Source organism: Peromyscus californicus, unplaced genomic scaffold (assembly GCF_007827085.1).
Source record: "Peromyscus californicus insignis strain IS unplaced genomic scaffold, ASM782708v3 Scaffold_19__1_contigs__length_69161282, whole genome shotgun sequence".
In the NCBI taxonomy this organism is placed as follows: Eukaryota; Metazoa; Chordata; class Mammalia; order Rodentia; family Cricetidae; genus Peromyscus; species Peromyscus californicus.
The window spans coordinates 55,491,687-55,516,203 of record NW_026294491.1 but is presented as its reverse complement, the minus strand read 5'-3'; the positions used below and the strand labels follow the sequence as shown (position 1 = coordinate 55,516,203).

General features: G+C 37.2%; 1 protein-coding gene across 1 annotated transcript; it reads left to right on the top strand.

The window, feature by feature from the left end:
• The first annotated feature begins 600 nt into the window (after positions 1–600).
• On the top strand, positions 601–1,003 carry LOC128114115 (small nuclear ribonucleoprotein Sm D2-like). The gene has a single exon (XM_052743968.1). It carries the CDS (start codon positions 630–632, stop codon positions 984–986), a length of 357 nt encoding a protein of 118 aa, XP_052599928.1. The 5' UTR covers positions 601–629; the 3' UTR covers positions 987–1,003.
• Positions 1,004–24,517: the final 23,514 nt, after the last annotated feature.

Here is a 24,517-nt window from a genome sequence, read left to right as displayed (position 1 = left end):
CTATTGCCCTTATGATTCAGGAACACATGGATAGAGGTATTCAGGAAAGACTTAATGCTTTTGAAGAAGCAGTGCTTCATAAAGAAAACCAAATTTAAAATATTAAGGTTAGATTATCAATAGAATATCACTCACAATTCCACTGGATTCGTTTTTACTCCTTTATCATACAATGCTTCAGAACATTCTTGGGACAGCATTCAAGCTCACCTTAAGGGAGTTTAGAATAATTCAAACTTTTCTTTGGATTTTTGTAATCTACCTGAAAAAAATTTCTGCTATAAGTAACACTCATATTGATTCTTCCAAAATGGAAAAAGTCTCAACTTCTTCCTTAAGGCTATTAGGGAACATATAGGTTCCACTACTGTTAGGCCATAGTTTTATTAATTTGGGATTGATAATTTTTGTTTTCTTACCTATTGGTTTTCTTTTTCCAGTCATCTTACAATGACTAGCATGAGGCGTCAGAACACTGTCAGTGGAATTTCAAATTGATAGACAGAAAAATAAAAAAGGGGAAGATGGTGGCTCCATTCCCCATTTAGCTGAATAGAATTTATGACTGTTGTGTGGCTAAGGAGACTGCGTGACGGAGGCGGGAGTGATCTGCGAGCGAAACCTCCACCATGAGTCTCCTCAATAAACCCAAGAGTGAGATGACCCCAGAGGAGCTGAAGAAGCGGGAGGAGGAGGGATTCAACACAGGCCCCCTCTCAGTGCTCACACAGTCCGTCAAGAACAACACACAGGTGCTCATTAACTGTCGCAACAACAAGAAGCTCCTGGGACGAGTGAAGGCCTTTGACAGGCACTGCAACATGGTGCTGGAGAATGTGAAAGAGATGTGGACTGAGGTCCCCAAGAGCGGCAAGGGTAAGAAGAAGTCCAAGCCTGTCAACAAGGACTGCTACATCTCCAAGATGTTCCTGCGCGGGGATTTGATCATTGTGGTGCTGCGGAACCAGCTCATCGCTGGCAAGTAGAGTGGAGGCCTCTTCCCTCTATGAGAGCCTGCTTCCTGCCCTGCCGAGCCTTGCCCAATGGGATGGAAATAAAACCCTGTGTTGTTTTTTTGTTAAAGAGAGAGAGAGAGAGAGAGAGAGAGAGAGAGAGAGAGAGAGAGAGAGAGAGACAGAGACAGAGAGACAGAGACAGAGAGACTGCGTGACAAAGTTCCAGTTCTCGTCACTTAGCTAAAGAGACTGTAGGACTGTTGTTTCGCTAGAAACTGTGATAAAGTCCAGTTTCTGGTTGACTGGATACAGCCCCACTTCCTCCTTTAGATTTATTACTTAAAAAATAAAATCATTTGTGTAGTGGTTTTAGGATTCACTGACTTGTTCCCTTTTGCCCTCAAAATATTGATGGTCTGAGATGGTCTGGGAAAGGAAATCAGATGAATAAAATTTATTGAAAAAAGTAATATAAAACCTATGCATTTGGAAATATTAATGTTGAAAAGATGGCTGAACAGTATGTTCTAACTAAACTGTGGAGATGGAGATGAAGACCAAGATTGGGAAAATACAAAAAACACACAAATAAGTTTGGGAACATTTTCTGCCTATTTTGTAGTGAAGATATTAGTGCTTTTATAGATGTAAAATGCAAATTTCAAAACTAAGAAACAAGAAAAAAGATATGATTTCACATTATGAGTTAATCATTAGAAGACTATAAAAATAAGAAAGATAGGAATGTTGTAGAAATTATATAGATATATAAATTAGGAGATATATATATATATGTCTAAAATAGATTATAGTATAATTTGATAAGAATTTTTGGTTTGCTTATTATAAATTAAGAATTAGGCTTTAAGATTCTAATTGTCTGCCAACAGTAACCATGAGGAAACATTAAAGGCCTCTCCTACCCAGCCCAGTTAAACTTTGTCTACTTGCTCCAGGAATTGTGATCATTGAATTTTATGATTATGTCTTTTAAGAATGTGGTGATTCATGTTGGGAAAATAGTCATGTATTATATATTTTTTGAAATGCCAATATAAAATGATGTAATCATTGTTGTAGGATATAAAAATAAACTCTGTGGCTCTGGGATAGAGATATACAAATATTCTCTTCTATACACTGCCTCCCAAGCACAGTATCAAATAAAATATTCTTAGAGCCTCAGAAAAAATTCAAACTGTTGTCTGGTGCAATGTTTTTGTATTGCCTGCTGCATCCACCCTTCTGCAGTCTGATCTCTGCTGAAGCTGGTCCCCAGCAGGGCACGGATAAGCCTTACTCATACCACAGCGGTTCTGAACAATTTGTACAATTGGTGCTTTTTCAAAGTAGGAATTATACGGATCTAGTAAAATGATGGTAAAATCTCCTCTAAGACCCATGACCTCACTAGCCCTGGGTAGTTGGTTCCGTTTCTAGTACTAAGCATAATTTACCCCTTATTGAGGGGTCCTTATGTACAATTAGATGTTGTTGGTTACAGCCAACACTAATAGTGCCGCTACTGAACCTTTGAGGTTATCTTACCATGCTTGTCATTATTGTGGTTTATATGTATAACAGCTGATTAGGACTACTAATTGCTATTCTCCACTGGCATCTTGCACAGTAACTTCTAGAAGGAAGCTTTAAGATGACAGCAAGTAAGACAGAGCCCTGTACCTGAAGTATGTGGTGTCTTCAGAAGCAGGGACTTACCTTTAACTTCTGGGCTCCAATGAAGGGGCAACAACAAAAAGCCTATATTGTTTTAGGAGTCACATGGACTCCCCTAAACAAAAATTCAACAGAACTTTCTAATGCCAGGTACTAGAGTTTTGTTAAATAGTCTAAAGCTCTTAGAATGAGTATTGTTAGCTTCACTGGCATAATTAATTTTTATATACATATATGTATATATACACACAAATATATGTAAATTTGTGTATATGAGTGTATATATGTATGCAGGTATATACACACGTGCTTATATGTATTATATGTAATCTTAGAAAAATATCAAATAACATGATTCATTAGAGTGTTTTTTCAAACATCCTTACTGTTATTTGTCCCTCCTCCCTCCTTGTTCTTCTAAACTGGCCTGCTTTTCCCTGCTCTTTTTTCTCATTCCCTCTTGACTTAATATTCAATAATTCAATATGCATTTACAAAAACATGTTTGTGCTCAACTTTGTAAATGATAATGGGTGAGTCATGTATAAGATAAGTGTCTTAACTATTCAACATTACCTTTGTGATAAATTCTTTTGTAACACTGCAAATATCATAGTATGTTAGAATCTATTTGTGTATACCAGAGATTACACAGAACTGCAGGAAGAAGGACTCTGAGAAGACTGTGTCCTCAAGTGTTGTATGTGTTGGCCAACAGCATTGAGTTCTGGCCCTGATCAAGTGATTTCCTTGGGTCAACAAGTGCCACCTTCCCAGGAAGTCTCATCATCCTATAGAAGACATGTCTACACACTGATATTTTTTTTGTGACTTATTATAGTTTTAAAAATATCTTCTCTCATCATAGATGAGAAAAATATCAATATGGCATGATTTAGTCATTCAGGTATATATTTCTAAATGAACATATTAGCTATACTTACATAGTTTTATTAAAAAGTTAAGGTCATAGATTAACAAACAAGTTATAAAATGCACAAAACCATGGGTCTTTATTTTCTCTAAATAGTTAAAAGCAATCATATATGCACTAAAAAATACAGAAAAAAATATCATTTGTACTGTGGTTTTCTCTACAGATTTGCAAACTGAGGAAATAGTAGAAGGTGATTTAGTGGTATAGGCACTTAAGCCTATCTTGTATGTTGAATCAGTTATCATTCACCAAGAGAAAGGACTTGTTTCTCAGTCTAGTTAATGAGCATAATTTGATGGTTTAAAAAACTGTAAATATGAGAATGATTTCTTAATCATTTAGATTACATGTTTAACCCAATAAATGAAATTGTTCTGACTCACTGTAACTCAATGATTCTTAATAAGCAAAATGAGAAATGTGGTGAAACTGTAGAAGAAAGTACACTGAATATTTATATATTAAGAAAAAATGCTATTATTCTCAGATTTATACATGCTAGATTGCCCTGCTGAGTAAATGAATTGGGAAATAATAAAATAATAAAAGAATTCCTGTCATATAATTATCTATTTTTTAGTAGAGTGGTTGTCTTTTCTTGTAATTACGTCTCAGCATACAAGACATTTATTGTAATGCCACAGAATCTCTGTTTAAATATATTTATTAAATGTATAATATTTTGAATAATGGAAAAAGCAATTTGAATTTTGAACAACTTCAAAGACAATGGTGTAGTGTAGAAAAAGGTTTGAGAGCATGTCTTAAAACACACACAAAAATAAGAAGCTCTGGGACGAGGGAGGACAGGGGAACACATGACTGACATGTAAAATTAAATTAATTACAAAATAAAAATATTTATAAGTAAAAAGGACCACAACTACCCAGAGAAACTCTCTCTTATAAAAAGTCCTTTCTAAAAAGATAAATGATAAAGAGATTAAAATGAAAATGATCATATATAGATATTACATGATTAATGATTAGTAGTATATGTTAATATGCAGTTTTTGAAGAAGAGTCAGTATTAAAAAGAATAATAAAATAATAAGCTCTGATGTCTTATAGCATACAAAGTGTTCACCATGATGACTTGCTATAGATATTAAAATAAGTAGGAGATACAAACTACAAGTTGAAAGTATGAAGTCATAATGATAAAGACAAAATTGCTGATTGCCTTGATTTTATCATCTCACATTGTACACATGAATTGAGTTATCATACATTATCCCATAGACCTGTAAATCTAGAAGACATTTTTAAGGGGTTGTCTAGAACATTAACCATTTTGATTCACGTAAACTAGACCACCAAAATGCATATTATTTTCTAGATTTTTGACACTCCATGTTTAGATTCATTCCCTTCATTATAGCTTTTTGCTGAATTATGGTACCTCAACAATCACATGTACACAGTTACAAGTTTTATTATGACACTAATGGAAAGATATATATATACATATACATATACATATATATATACGTATGTATATATATATATATATATATATATATATATATATATGATGTAGACAAAGAATCAGTTCACCAATTTAACTTTCTATCCAAAATGTAAGCTATAAGCTGTAGATTCTCTGGGGTCTACAATTAGGAAACATGGGTTACGAAAAATTAACATTTGCTATAATATATGTCAATGAAGTAAAGGTCACAAAAATAGTGAGAAATGAGGAAACAAAATTGACAAACAGCAACCAGATTGAAAAATTTGTCATTTTGAAGCTTGAATTCATGTGTGTTATTTCATGAAACACAGCAACCTTACATATCATAACATATTTAATGTTCATAAAGTACTAAATTTAAGAAAATTCATAAAGCAGGAATCATAGGACAGAAGATGATTGCCTTTAAAGCCATTTTCATCCACTCCTCGTGGGAATTTCTCACAGAACTTGTTACTCATATTAGTTAGTAAAGTCAATTTATTATGTGTAATTCACAGATGTGCAGAGTACTTTTATTCAGGCAAAAATGAAAAGAAGCATTCAACACACAAAAAGAAAGGCCTTGAAATTAACTGCTACATGGCAATGGATGATATCTACTCTATCATCTAATCAAAAGTAAACTAAACAGTATTTCCCCACATATACTTTAAAGGGGGAATCATTATAATATTTTCACCAATATTCATGAAAACTGGATGGAGACTGTTCTGATCACACTCTTGACACATTCTTCCATAGAAAGCTGGAGGTAGAGACAGGATATCTGAAGGTAATGTGATTCAGAAATGTTACTTACTTACTTAGAGTTCATATTTCACTTGTATATCTACTTTTATTTATTTATTTGTTTGTTTTGATGGGAAAGGATTTCTCTGTGTGCAGCTCTGGCTGTTCTGGAACTCGCTCTATAGATATGGCTAGGCTCAAACTCACAGAAATCCACCTGCCTCTGCCTCCCAAGTGCTTGGATTATAGGTATGTGCCATCACCACCCAGCTCTCACTTGTATATTTAAAAACTACACATGAGGAGCTGTTAAAAGATAGTTAAACAACCTGTGAGCCTTTGATTTCTTATTGTCAAGTCCACCCTGAGCTTTAAAGATTGTCTTAAACAGTGTCTAATAGGTAAGCATACTATTAAATACAATTCAAACATGTGTTGAGTAAATTCTCTTCACTGGTACGTCTTTTTCCCATAAATCAATGAACTTAAAGATAAATAAGAAAATGAGAAGAGATTATGAGTTAGGCATGACATTACAATGTATATGACAACATGATCCTCCAGAAATGTCTCTCAGTGCTATGTATGTACTATTTGTGATTGCATAATTTATTCTTATTTATCAAAATGTTTTCTTAACATCATTGCCTAGAAAACTTGTTGTTGTTAATCTATCCTGCTTCATTTTTATGTTGTCAAAACAAGCTTAGAAATCATGAAAACATGTGTGGATCTTCACACTCAAATGATAACAATTTGATATGTTGCTCAATATTGTGTTCAACTTCATTTGACCAGAAAATAAAAGCTAAGACTAGGGACCTTAAAAAAAACAGTGGACTCTGAGGTTCTTTGCCAATATACTCTGTAAAGGACTATCACATTGAATTTAAAAAGGTAAAGGACACAATTATTTTCTAAATCAATATGGTCCACAACTAATCAGAGATGTTTTATATTTCTGTGCGGACATCTTGAATTCTCTAGAGATCATGAAAGTATAATCTAACACTTATTCACAAAGGAATTATTTTTTTTAATTATGCATATTTATGTATATATTTGCTTCTGTGTAGAGATATATGCATGTGAATAAAGTGTTCAGGGAGACTAGAAGGTGTCAAGTCCCTGGAGCTGGAGTTACAAGCAGTAGTGAGTCAAATGACATGGGTGGAAGTGAACTCTATACTGTCTGTAAGAGCATAAGTTACTCTTAACCACTGAGTCGCCTCTCCAGCCCCATTAAAAGAGAGAAATACAGCTCTGATATAATGAAAATGAGTTGGTTAGGAACATCTACTGAAAAATATATAGATACATTATAACACTAGATGAGTACTAAAGAGCTATTAAAATTCTCTAATAATTTGTTTCTGATAGTCATAAACAGAGTCACCAGAAGGGAAGTCCGAATGGTGCTGGCATAACTGGATATCAACATGTAGAAGACTGCAAATAGATCCATATCTATCACTGTGCACAAAACTTAAGTCCAAGTGGAGCAAGGACTTCAGTATAAATCCAGCTACTCTGAACCTGCTAGAAGAGAAAGTAGGAAGTAGTCTTGAATGCATTGGCATAGGAGATCATTTCCTAAATATAACACCAGTAGCACAGACACTGAGAGAAACAATCAATCAATGGGACCTCTTGAAACTGAGAAGGTTTTGTAGAGCAAAGGATATGGTCAACAAGGCAAAGCGACAGCCTACAGAATGGGAAAAGGTCTTTACCAACCCCACATCTGACAGAGGACTGATAGCCAGAATATATAAGGAACTCAAGAAATTAGACATCAAAATGCCCAACAGTCCAATTAAGAAATGGGCTATAGAACTAAACGGAGAATTCTCAACAGAGGAAACTCAAATGGCTGAAAGACATTTGAGGAATTGCTCAACATCCCTAATCATCAGGGAAATGCAAATCAAAACAACTCTGAGATACCACCTTACGCCTGTCAGAATGGCTAATATCAAACACACTGAAGACACCTTATGCTGGAGAGGATGTGGAGCTTGGGGAACTCTCCTCCACTGCTGGTGGGAATGCAAGCTTGTACAACCCCTTTGGAAATCAATATGGTGCTCTCTTAGAAAATTGGGAATCCATCTCCCCCAAGACCCAGCTATACCACTCTTGGGCATATACCCAAGGAATGCTCAATCATACCACAAGAGCACTTGTCCAGCTATGTTCATGTCAGCATTGTGTGTGATAGCCAGAACATGGAAACAACCTAGATGCCCTTCAACTGAAGAATGGATAAACAAAATGTGGTACATATACACAATGGAATACTACTCAGCAGAGAAAAACAATGACATCATGAGGTTTGCAGGCAAATGGATGGATCTAGAAAAAATCATCCTGAGTGAGGTAACCCAGACTCAGAAAGACAAACATGGTATGTACTCACTCATAGCAGGATACTAGATGTGGAACAAGGATGACTGGACTGCTACTCACATCACCAGGGAGGCTACCTGGAAAACAGGACCCCAAGAAAGACACGGGGATTGCCCAATGATGGAGAAATGGAAGAGATCTACATGAACAGCCTGGACATGAGTGGGGGTAACGAAGGGCGAGGACCGAGGGAAAGAGAGCTTGGGGGAGCAGGAGATCCCAGCTAGATCAACAACAGAGAGGGAGAACAAGGAATAGGAGACCATGGTAAATGAAGACCACGTGAGAATAGGAAGAAGCAAAGTGCTAGAGAGGCCCACAGAAATCCACAAAGATACCCACACAACAGACTGCTGGCAATGGTCGAGAGACAGCCCGAACTGACCTACTCTGGTGATGGGATGGCCAAACACCCTAATTGTCGTGTTAGAAACCCCATCCAACTACTGAGGGATCTGGATGCAGAGATCCATAGCTAGGCCCTGGGTGGAGCTCTGGGAGTCCAATTAGCGAGAAAGAGGAGGGTTTATTTGAGTGAGAATTGTTGAGACCAAGGTTGGATAAAGCACAGGGATAAATAGCCAAACGAATGGAAACACATGAACTATGAACCAATGGCTGAGGGGTCACCAACTAGATCAGGCCCTCTGAATGGGTGAGACAGTTGATTGGCTTGATCTGCTTGGGAGGCACCCAAGCAGTGGGACCGGGTCCTGTGCTCATTGCATGAGTTGGCTGTTTGAAACCTGGGGTCTATGCAGGATCGCTTGGCTCAGCCTGGGAGGAGGGGACTGGACCTACCTGGACTGAGTCTACCAGGTTGATCTCAGTCCTCGGGGGAGGCTTTGCCCGGGAGGAGGTGGGAATGGGGGGTGGGCTGCTGGGAAGGTGAGGGGGGCGGGAGGGGGGAGAACAAGGGAATCCGTGGCTGATATGTAGAACTGAATTGTACTGCAAAATAAAAATAAAATAAAATAAAATAAAAAGACTTGGAAATAATCCAGGTTAAAAAAATAAATAAATAAAAAACAGAGTTACCATATGATGTCAAAATTTCAGTTAGATGAGCAGCTATAAAATCTGCCATGACAGATCTTGTGTCATACCTTGTTAACCAAGATGTGCTTGCACAACCAGATTGTGTCAAAGCAGGAAATAGGTAGAGTACATGTACACAGTTCCGACTCTTGTCTGTCACCACCTTTCTTCTTCCAGCAGAACAAACACTTCATTCTGCTCGGACATCAGCAGTAAGTAGCACTGTTTTATTTTAAGAGGAATCTCCTGATGCCATTTATAACACATCAGTAGTAAAATGTTATAGTTGGTGATTTCACATCTGGACTGTTGTCAGTCCCTACTGATAGTTTTATTTAATACATTTTTTAATTTAATCTCTAAAGCTAAGTATACATGATTTAAGTAACTTATTTTTAACCTGGAAATGCTTTTTTTTACAGAGATGTGGGAATGAATTTCTTTATTCTAAAATCAGAAATAATACCTGTGACTTTCTAAGGTAGTATATTAGAGGTACCTTTATTAGAACTACGATTTAGAAGTGCAGGGATTTTTCTATGCACTAATGCAGATATTATTAGATTATGGATGAGAATGTAGCCTTGTTAATTATTTAAATTGTCCAACTCAACTTTACAGCTATGAAATAAATGTGTTATTGGTGATCATCAGAATATATAATTGGTCCATAAAATACACTTAAGACAAGCAGAATACAAAACATTTCATTTTTCTGATTATAGGTGAATATACTCAGGTAGCTTGTAAGTTCTTTACATGTATAAATTATGTGGATATCTTATATGACATAGCAGTTTCCCTCATAGATATTTGTGTTTCGGGCAGACAGGAAATGATTCTAGAGATTATTAGGATATTATGATACTACTTAATATCAATTAAAAGGGAATTATATGACTTTGGAGAAGATTGTAATTCCAAAGGATATTTATAGATGCTTTTCTTCATGTGTTTAAATGATGTACTTGACTAGTTGACATCTGAACATACAGTGTCTGCCAATCTGGCTAAACTTCTGATGTTGGATCAAAAGTAGTCAGAGTTATGATAAATGTCAACCTGGGAGATATTTGATAATAGACTGCTCTTAGTAAATCTCAATCCTCAAGTGAGACAGCTCATTTTGCAAAGGCAGGGGTAAGTTGCATAAGCGAGTGTAAGAAATTTCAAGTATTGTAGATCAGGTACAGCTCAGAATTCAAGTGCTACTGCTTAGCAAATTCGTGGAAGCAGGGGTATTTATTCTTGGAAAATAAAAAAAAGAGTGCTTTTCAGGAATTGACAACACTGTTGTTCTCACAGGATATTTGTCCAGATTGTGACTAAAAGAACTTCTAGCAGCTCTGTAGTATTTATGTTCTGTGCTGACTGCTTCATAGCTCAGATAAACACAACAAAGCAAACTGAGTGATGATTGAATATGACATTGGAATATAGAAAATATTATAATATATACTCAGGAGAATGTGACTAGTTATCATGTGATTCTTCCAGTAATGCACTCAACCCAAGCACCTCTACTGGAGATTGATTGACATATTTCCTTGTCTATATAATCTTCTAAATCAGCAGAGCCTCTGGCTCTCAGAACTGAAGGCACAACACAGAGCCAGTACTTAGATTTAGTTGTGCTCCCCAAATTCTTATGACATGTCAGTATTAAATTTCTGACACTGATATTATTCATGTGTAAAGTTGGACATTGAGTCACAGTATCTAACTGCTAGGTTTTTATGAGTTTTAAATGAAGCCCATAGAGAGTCACATAACAAATGACACCAAACACAGTCTATGGTATTTTGTGTGCATAAATTGAAGCAAAGGGTTCTTTAAAACTTTCATGAAAATTACCTATTTATGCATTGCATCGATCTATATAGGCCTTATTAATTGTAGAGACATGAAAACATCTTACTAGTTAGGAGAAATCATTAAAAGCAAGCTGAAATGCTGGCAGTATGTCTCAGTAGAAAATGCACTTGCTGTACAAGCATGAGCGCCAGAGTTTAAAATCACCAGACCCATGTAAAAGCCAGGTGGGTGTTGGTGCATGCTAATAACTTGAGTGCAGGCAGAAGGTAGAGACAGAGAATACCCAGAGAAAGCTGTTTAGCCAGACTAACTAAAACGGTGAAATTGGGGCTCCCTAACACATCCTGGCTCAGCTTATAAGGTAGGGAGCAATTGAAGACATAGTGTCTGCCTCAGGTCTCCACATGTAACGCATATATATACACATCACAGCACACATTCCAGTGTGTGTGTATGTGTGTGTGTGTGTGTGTGTGTGTGTGTGTGTGTGTGTGTGTGTACACATGCATGTGTGAGTTTTACTGAATACCCTTAATAAGAGAATGTGTTCCAAATTATTTGAACGGTTTCCCTATTGTTGGACATGACATTAAATTATCATATATTTACCATTATATGTGAAACATGATGAGGAAGGTCTAAGATTTTCAAGGTTCACTCTTGGTATTATGGACCAGAATTTGAGAGTAAATGTGTTAATATATTGGACACATGAGCCAAGTTTAGGATACTGATGTAAAAATGTGACAGAGTTGTGTGGGAATATATGGATACATCTCAGCACTGTGACTCTGAGGCAAAGTTGTAAAATTGAACCTAGACTGGGCTACATAGTGAAATCTTGTCTCAAAAAGAAAAGAAAAACTTTTAATGAATGAATAACAAACAAACATCTTATAATAGAGTAGGCAGAATTTAAAATATCCAACATGGTTTTATCGTATCATAGTAGTGATCTGCCATGATAATAGTTGGGTGCTTTTGCTACTCTTGAAAGGACAAAGGAAGAATTCCTAAATTTCTAGAATCTGAACAGAGGACCTCCATGGATTAGAGTGTGACAGGGGAGGAGACACTAATCACCCAGAGCACTCATAGTTGCATGCTTTGGAGAGCTTCACTTAGGCACTTTGATTTATTCCTTATTGCACCAGTTGGCATCAGGCTTCTTGAGTTGATTTTATTATCATTTTGATGATACAAATAGTATGTCCTCCTTGTTACATTGCTAGTAAATCTAGGAAATGGGTCTCATTACTTCCCCCATACCTTCAGCGTTACTCAGAACTCCATTACTAAACATTTAAACGCAGATCATTTTTTCTCTTCTTTGTTTTCTAGATATGATATTATTCTTGTTGTTCCTGGCTTCTGTATTGTCCCCATCCCTTCTTCAAGATGACAATGAGGTATGGGTAAGGTTTAGTTTCTTGTCAGAACAATTTAGGCAACTATGAAGGCTAGGAAGCTATAGGATCACTCTTCAAAACTGTAAATGGCCAGAATGTGGAATAAGTCACGTTGATCCTCAGCAATACACACACACACACACACACACACACACACACACACACACCAGAGTGGTTAAGTACATCTATTATGCAAACAATAAGTAGGTACTTTAGCCAAATATTTATTAGTTATAAATATCTTCTTATGCTTAGACAATCCCAGATGAGGCTCAGTCACCTTCTTCAATGATGGAATGTGCAGTACCAGCAAAATACCCTCCCCTTAGTTAGAAAGCTACTAAAAGTTAGAAGCGTTAGTCACTGCTGTAGCCTTCATTCTCTTCTTTGGCTTCTGCATTGAAGACTACTAGAATTCCTCAAGAATAGGGAGTGCCAACAACTAGTTAAACCTGTTTTGGAATATAAATTATATGTCTTTTGTTACCATAATCATATTAGTAATCTGGAGACTATTATCTATGTGTTCTTTCAAGTTGTGTGCATTCCCAGTTTCTTTCCTAAAAGAATTGTAGTATATGGCACTTTTGAACTAGTCTTCTTCCCCTCATCCCTTCCCCCTATCTTCTCTATTTGGTCTATTGATACTTCTTTATAAATTTTCAAGATCCAAATAGCAGAGAGATTCAAGCCATGTTTTATGAATGAAGGTTTCTTTGAGAGTTACCATGAAGAACAGATTCATCTCTCAGTGTCATTTATTGTTGTTATTCTTGGTTTTACTTTGGGATGTTGCAATTATTAGGGCACATTTCCATCCAAAGTAAACCATTTAACATTTTATTCTCACATTTCAGTGTTTCTAGTATGTTTTTCTTTAAATCTCTACAACCTTTTGCTAAGAAAATATAAGCACACTTATTATCTCTTGGAATTTTTAGCTACCATGGAAGGTAGAATAAGAAGCAGAAAATAATAACGGCTTTCTCAGAAGCCACACATTTTGTCTTTAGAAATAAAACATCTTTAGGTATAGTTTTCAGGTTAAAATGAAACATCTGAGTTTGGGAGTTTGGAGAGATGGCTTGGTGGATAAGAGCATTTATTGCTCTTGAAGAGGAACATTTGGTTTCCAGCATCCACCCCAGGTGGCTTACATCCACATGTAACACATACTCCAGGGCATCTGATACTCTCTTAAGGCTTCCACGGGTACTGCACTCATCAACACAAACCCATATTGAACTCAAACATATACACTTACTTTAAAAAATGTTGTTGAAAACGATACCATTCCCTTAATAAATAAACATCTGAGGATATTGTTTTTTTCCATTAAAACACAATGTGAGGATTCTCAAGCAATAACTTTAACATGTACATCCTTTCTGCTTTAGCAATCACTAGCTGTGAGAGATCTCTTCGCAAAAGGCTTTCATAGTGCCATCAGAACATAAAACATTAGGGAGAGATGGACATATGGCAGCCACAGGCAATGCAGTGTGATTAGATCTATGGGTGCAATGTCCACAGAGACTTGAGGGAAGTAGGACTGCAGGAAGTAGAAACAACCGATCCTAGCACTAAGTGTATGAGATTCAGTCCATCAATAGTTATGCTGTAACATCTTGCTCTACACCATAAAATAGCATATTTTGGAATATGTTTGTATCAGCAAGTGGCTCTTATATCTTTGCCAATTCACATAATATCATTCCATCCACCTATGCTGAACAAATAAGAAAGGTAAATTTAAATATGAGCATCTGAGTTAACTTAGCAGACTTATTGCTGTCCAAAGAAATGTAAAGTCAGTAATTCTCAAGTATTTTCAAGAACCCATTGTCTCCAAATTGACTTGGATATTCTATTAGATAAACCTGTCTTTGGAGTGATCACAAACCCTGTTACATATAAAAGTCTCTAACACACACATGTAATGGCTAACGGCCTACACATTATCTCACATGCTTTCTAACTCCTGGTCAGATGGCTATTGCTCTTAAGGTCTATAGTAAATTATATGTCTTCATCCTTAGTACTTCTTTGCTACAGCCTAACTGAGTGTGAATGACTTAATGTTCTCTACTTTGCATGGCTATATATTATAGATCTCTCTTAAATCAAAATTGACATTTGTAGTCTCAGAAGAGTTTTTAATTTGACATACCACAAATTCATTTTATACTCAAAATTACTATTTAAAGTGTTCCTAATGATAAAGGCATAGATTTTTAAATTTATTATCAAGGATTAATAACTATCTTTGGCCTGAATAATTTAAAAATTAATTCATTTCACCTTAAAAAACTTATTCACTTTTTTATGCAACCTTAACATACACTAACATGACTTTCCTTTTATTTCATTTCAGAATATGGAAATTGAGCATTTGCAAACCACTAGAAAGTCAGTCCAAGAAGAGATTGTAAAGAAGCACAACCAACTCAGAAGAATGGTTTCTCCACCTGGTATTGACTTACTAAAGATGGTGAGGGCTCACAACAGGACAGTGCATTTGGAGAGTTGTGTTTGGAGCCTGTGGATAGCATCTGGCTTCTCCTGTGTGCTTTAAGAGGGTCGGCCTCTATTTTAGCTTTTATTTAAAAGTATTCATTGTTTTGTTTATGTGTATGTACGTGGCTGTGTGTCCATATGTTATCACATGCAAAGAAATCTGAGTTGGTTCTCTACTTCTATGTGTTTAGTTGTGCAATGATCAGAGTAGAATTCATTACATACCTTTTATAACAGTGACTCATTGGTATTATGGAGCTATATCAATTACAATCAGATCTTTTGACTTTGGTCTTCAGTGAAAATTCTCTATGTTATTTTGGCTCACTCTTTTCTCCTAACCTAGGGTCAGAACATTTCTCCTTTAAGGTCCAACGACCTTTCATCTAAATAGTCTACTCACTGGATCCAGAACAAAAGTCCATGAGTCTCTTAAATTCATTTAATGAAGGAAAAATGAAGCTAGGATTTATGAGGCAATTTCTTAAAGCTGTAAGAATAGTCTTAGTACTTCAACAAGGCTAGTGCTACTCACTCTACAGCAATTACTCAGTCTTTAATGATTCCTGCTGTGATTTCAGTAAGTCAGTAGACCATTAAAGGTTTTAGTACTTTCTGTGGCCTTGGGAAGATAGACTACTTGTACTTATTTGGTACAAAAAAGGCCACAGGTAAGAGGATGTCCCTTTGGACATAGTTTATGAAACTGCTAAAAATATCAAGGTTGGCGGGGGAAGGAATATAGAAGGCATGGTAAGTGGAAGGAAATAGAACATTTGTGACATCAAATGGAGGCTGTCGGTGAGAGGGCATGCATGGGAGGATGAGCAGGATCAGGAAAATGGGAAGGGAAAATATGCAAAAATAAACTTATTTATAAATGCCACCATGAATGCTGATAATATATATGCTAACATAAAAATTTAGACATATACTATATTATATATTGATTATGATAAAAATCAGAAGGCTCCTATAGAAGTTTTTCAATGATATCAGCCTCTCTGCAAAGATCATGTGACTCTGATGTTTAAGTTATTCCATGGATATCTTCTTTCCTTTTCCTTTTAGAAATGGGACATGCATGGCGAATGAAGGGCACAGAGGTGGGCAGACGTGCATTTATGAAAAAAGTCCTGTGGAATTCAGGGACATGGGTACGTAAACTCAATGTCAGTTACAAATGAATGGCGAGTCACACAGGAAAGCCCATTTTCTCATATCGTGCTAACAAAATGTTGTAAATAAACATAAATTCTGATTCTGCCTTTTTTAAAAGTTAAATATCTCTGGGGGATATGGCTCTGATTGTTTTATATTTTACACAAACTGTCTTTTCTGATGCCAGCTTTTTGCCTTGCAACCAGTTTATAATTGAAGCAAGGTATGGATCACGTCTTTCTCTGCTTTGAAGATTAGAAACAGATGTCTGGATAAAAATCATTACTAATTAAGGCCTTATAAGGGAAATTTGAAATTAGAATCTCCTTTTTATTTTATCCTATTATGGTTTTATTTATGTGTATGTGTGTCTCTGTGTATTTGTGCATGTGTGCATGTATGCAAAAATGCTTCTAGAGGCCAGAAGAAGGTACCAGATCCTCTGGAGTTTACAAGTTACAGGTGGCTGTAACAGTGTTGTTGTCACAGGTGGTGGTAAGCTACAATGTATGGACATTAGGAGTTGGATTCAAGTCTGTTGATACAGCAAGGTATACTCTTACATGCTAAGCCATTTCTCCAGTACTCTGAAATTAGAATTTATGTTTTTAACCCAATATTTAATGATGTGGCTTGTTGTGTTTCCAAGCTATCTTTTTAATTATAGTATATTTAATTTGATCAACTAATTTTTCATTTTTCTCAAGAAATATCAAATATTTTGGCATTTACATTTACTATTTCCTTTATTATTTTTGGTGGGGAGGATACAGGTCTCACTGTATTTCCCAGGATATCTTTAAATTTCTGATCTTCCAACCTCAGCTTCCTAAGTAATGGGATTTTGTGTCTAAGTCACCAATGTGTGTGCACCCAGCTCTTCCTTCATTTTTGTGTTCATCTTATGAATGCCTGAAAGGACATATGTTAAATTAAAAATAAACTATGAAACAATATTTACATCAGGAAATGTAAAAATGATAACAAAATTAATAAATGGACCATGAGATAAAATATTTCTTAAAACATTAAAAATGACCACGTTTGGCCCAATTTAAACTTAATAAATTAATAATCCCTTTTAAAGATTTTACTTCTTAGACATTTCTAATTTAATAACCTAGTGACTAAAAGTTAATTTAAAAGGCCACAATATTCAGTAAAGTTTAAAGTAATTTTTTATTTACAGAGCTTGATAAAAAGTACTAAGCTATTTTTGCGGGTTCCCATTCTCTGAAAAAAATCTGGCCCATGAAATTTTAATTTTCTAGTTTAAACATGACTGTAACACCAATTGCTACATGGTCTTATTAATAACAAACCCAGAGCCAGGTATTGGGGTGAAAGCTGAATGATCAGAGATCAAGCCAGCCATGTCTTATCTCTAGGCAATCCTCAGTCAAAGAGAGAGCTACTTCGTACACTCATGCCTATATACCTTTCTGAGACCTGCCATCTTACTTCTCTCTCCCCAGCTATATCACTTCCTCTTTCTACCCAGTTCTATCACTTCCTGTCTGTCTGTATAGACCTCCAGACTTCTATGGTTAACTAGTGCTGGGTTTAAAGGCATGTGCCACCATGTGTGGCCTTGAACTCACAGAGATCCGGATGACTCTCTGCCTCCTGAATGCTAGGATTAAAGGCATGTGCTACCATATATGTGCACACAGATGTGGAGAATTTAATGTGTGGATGAATGAGTTTGAGGACAGAAGCTACTGAAGACAAGACTTCTGTATCTACTTAGTGCTCATGGTGCTTATCACACACATGTTGAATATTTATCGCTACTGTTCAGCAAAAAGTTCATCAGGTCTGAATCATGCTTCTTATGCAATATTCAAAAGGAACTGTAGAACAATGGTCTTGTTAAATAAGAAACACAGAGTCAATGCAGAGATGAAAGCCCAAGAGGTCAGAGCTAAAAACCTTACCCTTCACTGCTGCTGTTGTACTCTTCAGCAAGAGACCTACTTCCTGTTTGTCTTTTTTATAGACTTTCTATTCTGCCTTCTCATTGGTTGTAAACCCAACCGCATGACCTCCTCATCACTGCCTGTCTGTACAGACCTCCAGGTCTTCTATGGTTGGTATTGAGATTAAAGGCATGTGTCTCTATGCTGGCTGTATCCTTGAACACACAGAGACCCGCCTAGCTCTGCCTGCCTAGAGCTGGGATTAAAGGTGTGAGTGAGTGCCTCCATTTTCTAGCCTTTGTGTCTAGTGGCTGTTCTGTCTCTGACCCCAGATAAGTTTGTTAGGGTGCACAATATTTTGGGGAACACAATACCACCACCTTTCCCCTATTTGTCTAAAATTAAAAAATGCTTATAACTAATACAAGAAAGACTATCTAATAAGTATATACAATATATACAGTCAAGATTATAATAACAATGTCTAGTCCATTAACATTTGACAGATTCAGACAAAAAACTTCATTATATATAAACAATGTCCAGTCCAGTAACATTTGATAAACTCAGACAAAAATTTTTCATTACATGTCCTATGTAAAACAAGTAGTTCCTTTTTAAAAGTATTTTTTCTTTTCATAATAGATTCAGTAGTCTACCTTTGGTCATTTTTATATCTTCCCCTTTTTCTTTTTAGAGTAGATTCAATTATCTACCCATTTATCTTATTATTTCTTTATCCTTTTTCTCAAAGTAGATTCGATGATCTACTTCATATCTATAGTCTCTTATTTCTTTTTCTTTCTTTCTTTCTTTTTTTTAAACAAAACTTCTGAATCTAATCTCCTTGTTCAGCTTTTTTCCTGACCATTAACAACTTTTAACCAACCATCACAAACAATAACAATTATCCATAAGCCATTGAATGATCAAAACACATCCACCCCACCTCTTGGGAATATGGGCGTCGTTTCCTTAAAATTACTTCCTGCTTTCTATGGGCAAAGACATCTTTAGGGAATCCTGAAAAGAAAATTTTGGGGTTAATTGTCAAGTCCTGTATCATTTATTCAGTCTCTGCATATTGGAAAAGTGCAGGGCTTGTCTCAAGTCTTTGTTCAAGAAGTCTGTCAGGCTGGATCATCTCAGCTAGCCATCTTGAAATTGTCCTAAACAGTTTGTAGTCCAAAGTCGATCTTTCCTTCCTGTTAACCAGCTTAATGGCTTTACCATAGTCCATGTGGAATCATTGTTGTGGGATCCTGTGCTGCTCAAAACCTAAAAGCTTAACCAGCCAAAAGGCTTAACCAGCCAAATGCTTCTAGTTTCTGGTCTTCACGCCTTATATATCTTTTCTTTCTATCATCACTCCCTGGGATTAAAGGCTCACATTTCTGGGATTAAAGGCGTGTGTCACATGCCTGGCTGTTTCCAATGTTGCCTTGAACTCACAGAGATCAAGAGGGATTTGTACCTCTGGAATGCTAGGATTAAAGGTGTGAGTGCCACCATTTTCTAGCCTTTGTATCTAGTGGCTGTTCTGTCTCTGACCCCAGATAAGTTTATTAGGGTGCACAATATTTTGGGGAACATAATAGCACCACAAGAAACTGTGTTTTTCTGCATCATTCTCCTCTCTGACCTGTGCCTATTCCTTGTCTCTGGGTTTACAGATTGTTTGGAATTCATCTTACGAAATTGCATGTGGAGTTTCTAAGTGCCCTGACAAACCATTGAAATTCATGTATGTTTGTCGCTATTGTCCTCTGTAAGTATCCACTTCAAAGTTCATTTTCAACATGTTAAATGCAATTTAACATTTTAAAATTAGCATAGTATAAAAACAAATTGAACATATATATATTTTTACATGGAGAGGGAAATAAAAACTTCTAAATATTTCCTAGAGTTGAAACTTATTTAATTAAATCTTTGTAATGTCCCTCTCATCAGTGCCATGAATCATTTTAGTAATCTTTAAAAATGGTTTCTCTTTCCTCCTCCATTGCTGTTTTCTGGATGAATGGTGACCTCATGAGGACCCAAGTATAAGGATTGTGAATTCCTATTGTCAGTTCATGCTATGTTTGTGGGCTACAAGCAAACTTTTAATAGTCGGCCATAGTGGACGTGAATGAGTGACACAGGTTAGTGATTGTGGTGCTTCTAATTAGTTGATACTACCCTGATAGGTTGTTGTATCTGTTTTTTAAAATTTAATTGATGAGGCCCAGTAGTGGTTCATACCTTTAATCCTAGGACGTGGGTGGCAGAGGTAGCAATCTTTGTGAGTTTGAGGGCAGCCAGGGCAACACAGAGAACCACTGTCTCAAAATTAAAAAAAAAATTGTTCTATTTTTTGTGAATTTGATATAGGACTACTGTATTTCCATCATTTCCACACTTCCCTCTACTCGAAATCTTCCTAACCCACGCTCCCTCACAAATTCATGATCTCAGCTTTGTTATTGTACATGCACAAAGCCTAACATGGACAGATATACATGCATATGTAATAAAAGTATTTTTAAAGACAAATTAAGTTAACATTCAGATTATGAATACATATTCATTTTTTTCATGGGAATTTTTTTAAGAGCTCAAATACATCATAGAAAGGAAGTGAATTTCTGGCTTTAAAATCAAAATATAATAAATGAGTTTTTAAGGAAATTTTGTAAATTCTAAGGAAAAGTATTAAGATTTTAGCTTTCTTAACTATTTGAAATATAATAAGGACCTCTCAAAGAGCCTTTGAATTTTAAGACTTAGTAAATTCTTATAGGTATAATATAGCAACATAGGGCTAGAAAGATGACTAAGAGGTATAGAATTTTGGCCGTTCTTTCAGAGGATCCAAGTTTGAGGCCCAACAACCATGTCAAGTAGGTCATAAAAATTTTTAACTTTAAGACTAAGGACCCGTTCTGGCCTTTGTGGGTGTGTGGGTGTTCACATGCATAAATAAAGCAACAGAAATTAAGCTTGGAAAAAAAGCAAGCAGGCTAGTCATTGTTATGGTTTTGCAGAAGGATAAAACTATTCGTTATTTTCTCCCTTGGCAGCTTACATAGCATATTCTAATACTATGAGAGCTAATCTGCACGAAGGAGATTTCCAGGTCAATTTCAGCTCAATTCCTCTAACTCCTGTATCTGAAGTTGGTCATGTTTTTAACAATAGGCTCTTATCTTCAATTCAGGGAGGCAACCAAGGGTGATAGCAAAAGGCTATATTGCCCTGGATAAGGAGCTATAGGTAATCTATGGGTGTTAAGAAAGGATCAGTTTTCTCCATGGAGGAGACTCCTGATAAGTTATGGAGTCCCAGGTTGTCAACTCTAAACACTTGTGGAGACCAAAATCATCAAATCCCCTGGAACTAGAGTTACAGAGTTACAGATAGTTGCAAGCCACCTGAAGTGGATTCTGGGAACCAAACCCAAGTCTTTTAAAAGAGGAATATGTGCTCTTAAGTGCTGAGACCTCTCTCCAGCTCTATTATCCTTTTAATGCAAGAAACTTATACAACAGGAGGCTGAGGGTCTTCAACTCAAGTCTTTGAAATGATTCATTTCTTATCTGTTTGTGGGTTGAATAGTAGGATCCTTGTAGCTAGAGTTTTCCTGCCTTGCCCACAGTCAGTACAAATCTCTGTCACCTGCCAGTCCCATAGCCACTCAGACCCAACCAAGTAAACACAGAGACTTATATTGCTTACAAACTGTATGGCCATGGCAGGCTTCTTGCTAACTGTTCTTATAGCTTAAATTAATCCATTTCCATTAATCTATACCTTGCCACATGGCTCGTGGCTTACTGGCATCTTCACATGCTGCTTGTCATGGCAAGGCTGGCAGTGTCTCTCCCCACCTTCCTGTTTTCTCTATTCTCCTCTATTAGTCCCCCCTATACTTCCTGCCTGGCCACTGGCCAATCAGTGTTTTATTTATTGACCAATCAGAGCATTTTGACATACAGACCATCCCACAGCAGATCCTCAAAGAATTTTCAAGCATGTTTCTGTTGGCATTAAGTAATGCAAAGAAGGAAGCCACTGGACTCCATCCAGCTGCCTGGTCAAGTATATATCTGGTGCCTGGTACCTAGAAGTGTCAGATGAGTAATGAAGAGGAGCAAATGATAGAACTTATATAATGCTTTATGACTTTTTTATTCTTTTTTCATCTTATAAGGAAAACATTTAATTGGGGTGGCTTGCTTACAGTTTCAGAGGTTGAGCCCATTATCATCATGATGGGGAGCATGGCAGCATGCAGGCAGACATGGTGCTGGAGAAGTAGCTAAGAGTCCTACATCTTGTAGGTAACATGAAAATGGTCTTTGACACTGAGTATAGTTTAAGCAAAAGAGACCTCAAAGTCCAAGCCCCACAGTGACACACTTCCTCCAACAAGGCCATACCTACTCCAACAAAGCTATATCTCCTAATAGTGCTGCTCCTTATGAGCTTATGGGGGCCAATAACAATCATACTACCTCACAACCACTGTGATTTCAGTATGTGCAACTGTTCTGTTGTATCCAGAAGATACTGACTCCTATAGTACCATCTCTGGCTCTTCTAGTCTTTCTCCCTTCTCCTCCACAGGGATCCCTGAGCCTTGGGGGAAGGGGTTGTAGTGCAGACACCCCAGTCTGAGCTAAGCATTCCATAATCTCTTGTTCTCTGAATTTTGATCATTTGTGGCTCTCTGTGGGAGTTTCTGCTCACTGCAAAGAGAAGTGTCTCTGAGGAAGGTTGACAGACAGGCTAATCTGGGTATCAAGCCAATGTGAGTCAGATGGAAAAGTCCAAGATGGGGAGTGGATGGGATCTGGTGAGTTCATAGTGCAGCTGGATTGTGTTTTGATTTTCAGTCTTTTGTGTGTGTGTGTGTCCTTTTTGCTTCTAATTGATGAAATTATATGTTTTTCTTTATTCTCAAGAGGAATAAGGAGCAGTTTTTCTATAGCCAAACATGAAAGAACATGGCCCAGGAACACAGATTTAGGTTACCCTAAATTCTGGACCATGGAAGCAGTTGGTTTTTATTTTTCCTTTGATATTTTTCTTTCTGTTTTTTCCTTTCTTTTCTTTTTTTTCATTTATTTTCTTTATTAAGAAATTTTCTACTCACTCTACATACCACTCACAGATCCAACCTCCTGCCTCCTCCCTCCTCCCATCCCCCAGCACTCCCTTCCAAGCCACCCACATCCCCACGTCCCCCAAATCAAGGTCTCCCATGGGGAGTCAGCAGATCCTGACACTCTGAGCCTAGGCAGGTCCAAGCCCTTTCCCACTGTACCAAGGCTGTGTAAGGCACCACACCACAGGCACCAGTTTCCCAAAAGCCTGGCCATGCCCATCCCCCTGGCTGGGTGCTCCCCAAAGAGTTCAAGCCAAACAACCATCTTCTATATCCAGAGGACTTAGTCCAGTCCAGTGGAGGCTAAACAGCCACTAATGTACAGTTCATGGGCCTCCAATAGTGTGGCCGCTCATCTCTGCACTTCCTCCTGTCATCATCTTGATGCTCCCCTCTTGCAGAATCCCTGCTCTTTCTCATCGATTGGATTGCCGGGGCTCTGCCTGGCTCCTGGCCATGGATCTCTGCATCTGCCTCCATAAGTCACAGGACAAAGGCTCTATGATGACAGTTAGGGTGTTTGTTAGACCAGTCACCAAAGTAGATCAGTCCAGGCACCTTCTGGACCACTGCCAGCAGTCCAAGGTGGGGTCATCCTTGTGGGTTCCTGAGAGCCTCCCCAGCACCCTGCCTCTTCCTTTTCCCATGATGTCCTCATCTATCATGGTATCTCCCTCCCTGACCTCCCACTCTATCCCTTTTCCAGCTCGACCGTCCCATTTCCCTATGTTCTCATTCCCCACACCTCACCCTCTGCCACCCCCCATGCCCATTTCGCTCATGTAGATCTCATCCACTTCTCCTTTGCTGGATCATCCATGTGTCCCTCCTAGGGTCTTTTCCTGTTAGCTAGCCTCTCTAAAGTTATGGGTTGCAGTCTAGCTATCCCTTCCCTCACATCTGGTATCCACTTATGAGTGAGTACATACTATGATTGTCCTTCTGAGTCTGGGTTACCTCATTCAGGATGATTTTTTTCTAGTTCCATCCATTTGAACTATTTGAAATTTCTTGATATCATTGTTTTTGACTGCTGAATAGTATTCCATTGTGTACATGTGCCACATTTTCTTTATCCATTCTTCAGTTGAGGGGTATCTAGGTTGTTTCCTCATTCTTGCTATTATGAATAGTGCTGATATGAACATAGATGAGCATGTGTCCTTGTGGAAAGACTGAGCATTCCTTTGGTATATGCTCAAGAATGGTATAGCTGGGTCTTGAGGAAGATTGATTCCCAATTTTCTGAGAAACCACCATACCGATTCCCAGAGTGGCTGTACAAGTTTGCATTCCCACCAACAGTGGAGGAGTGTTCCCC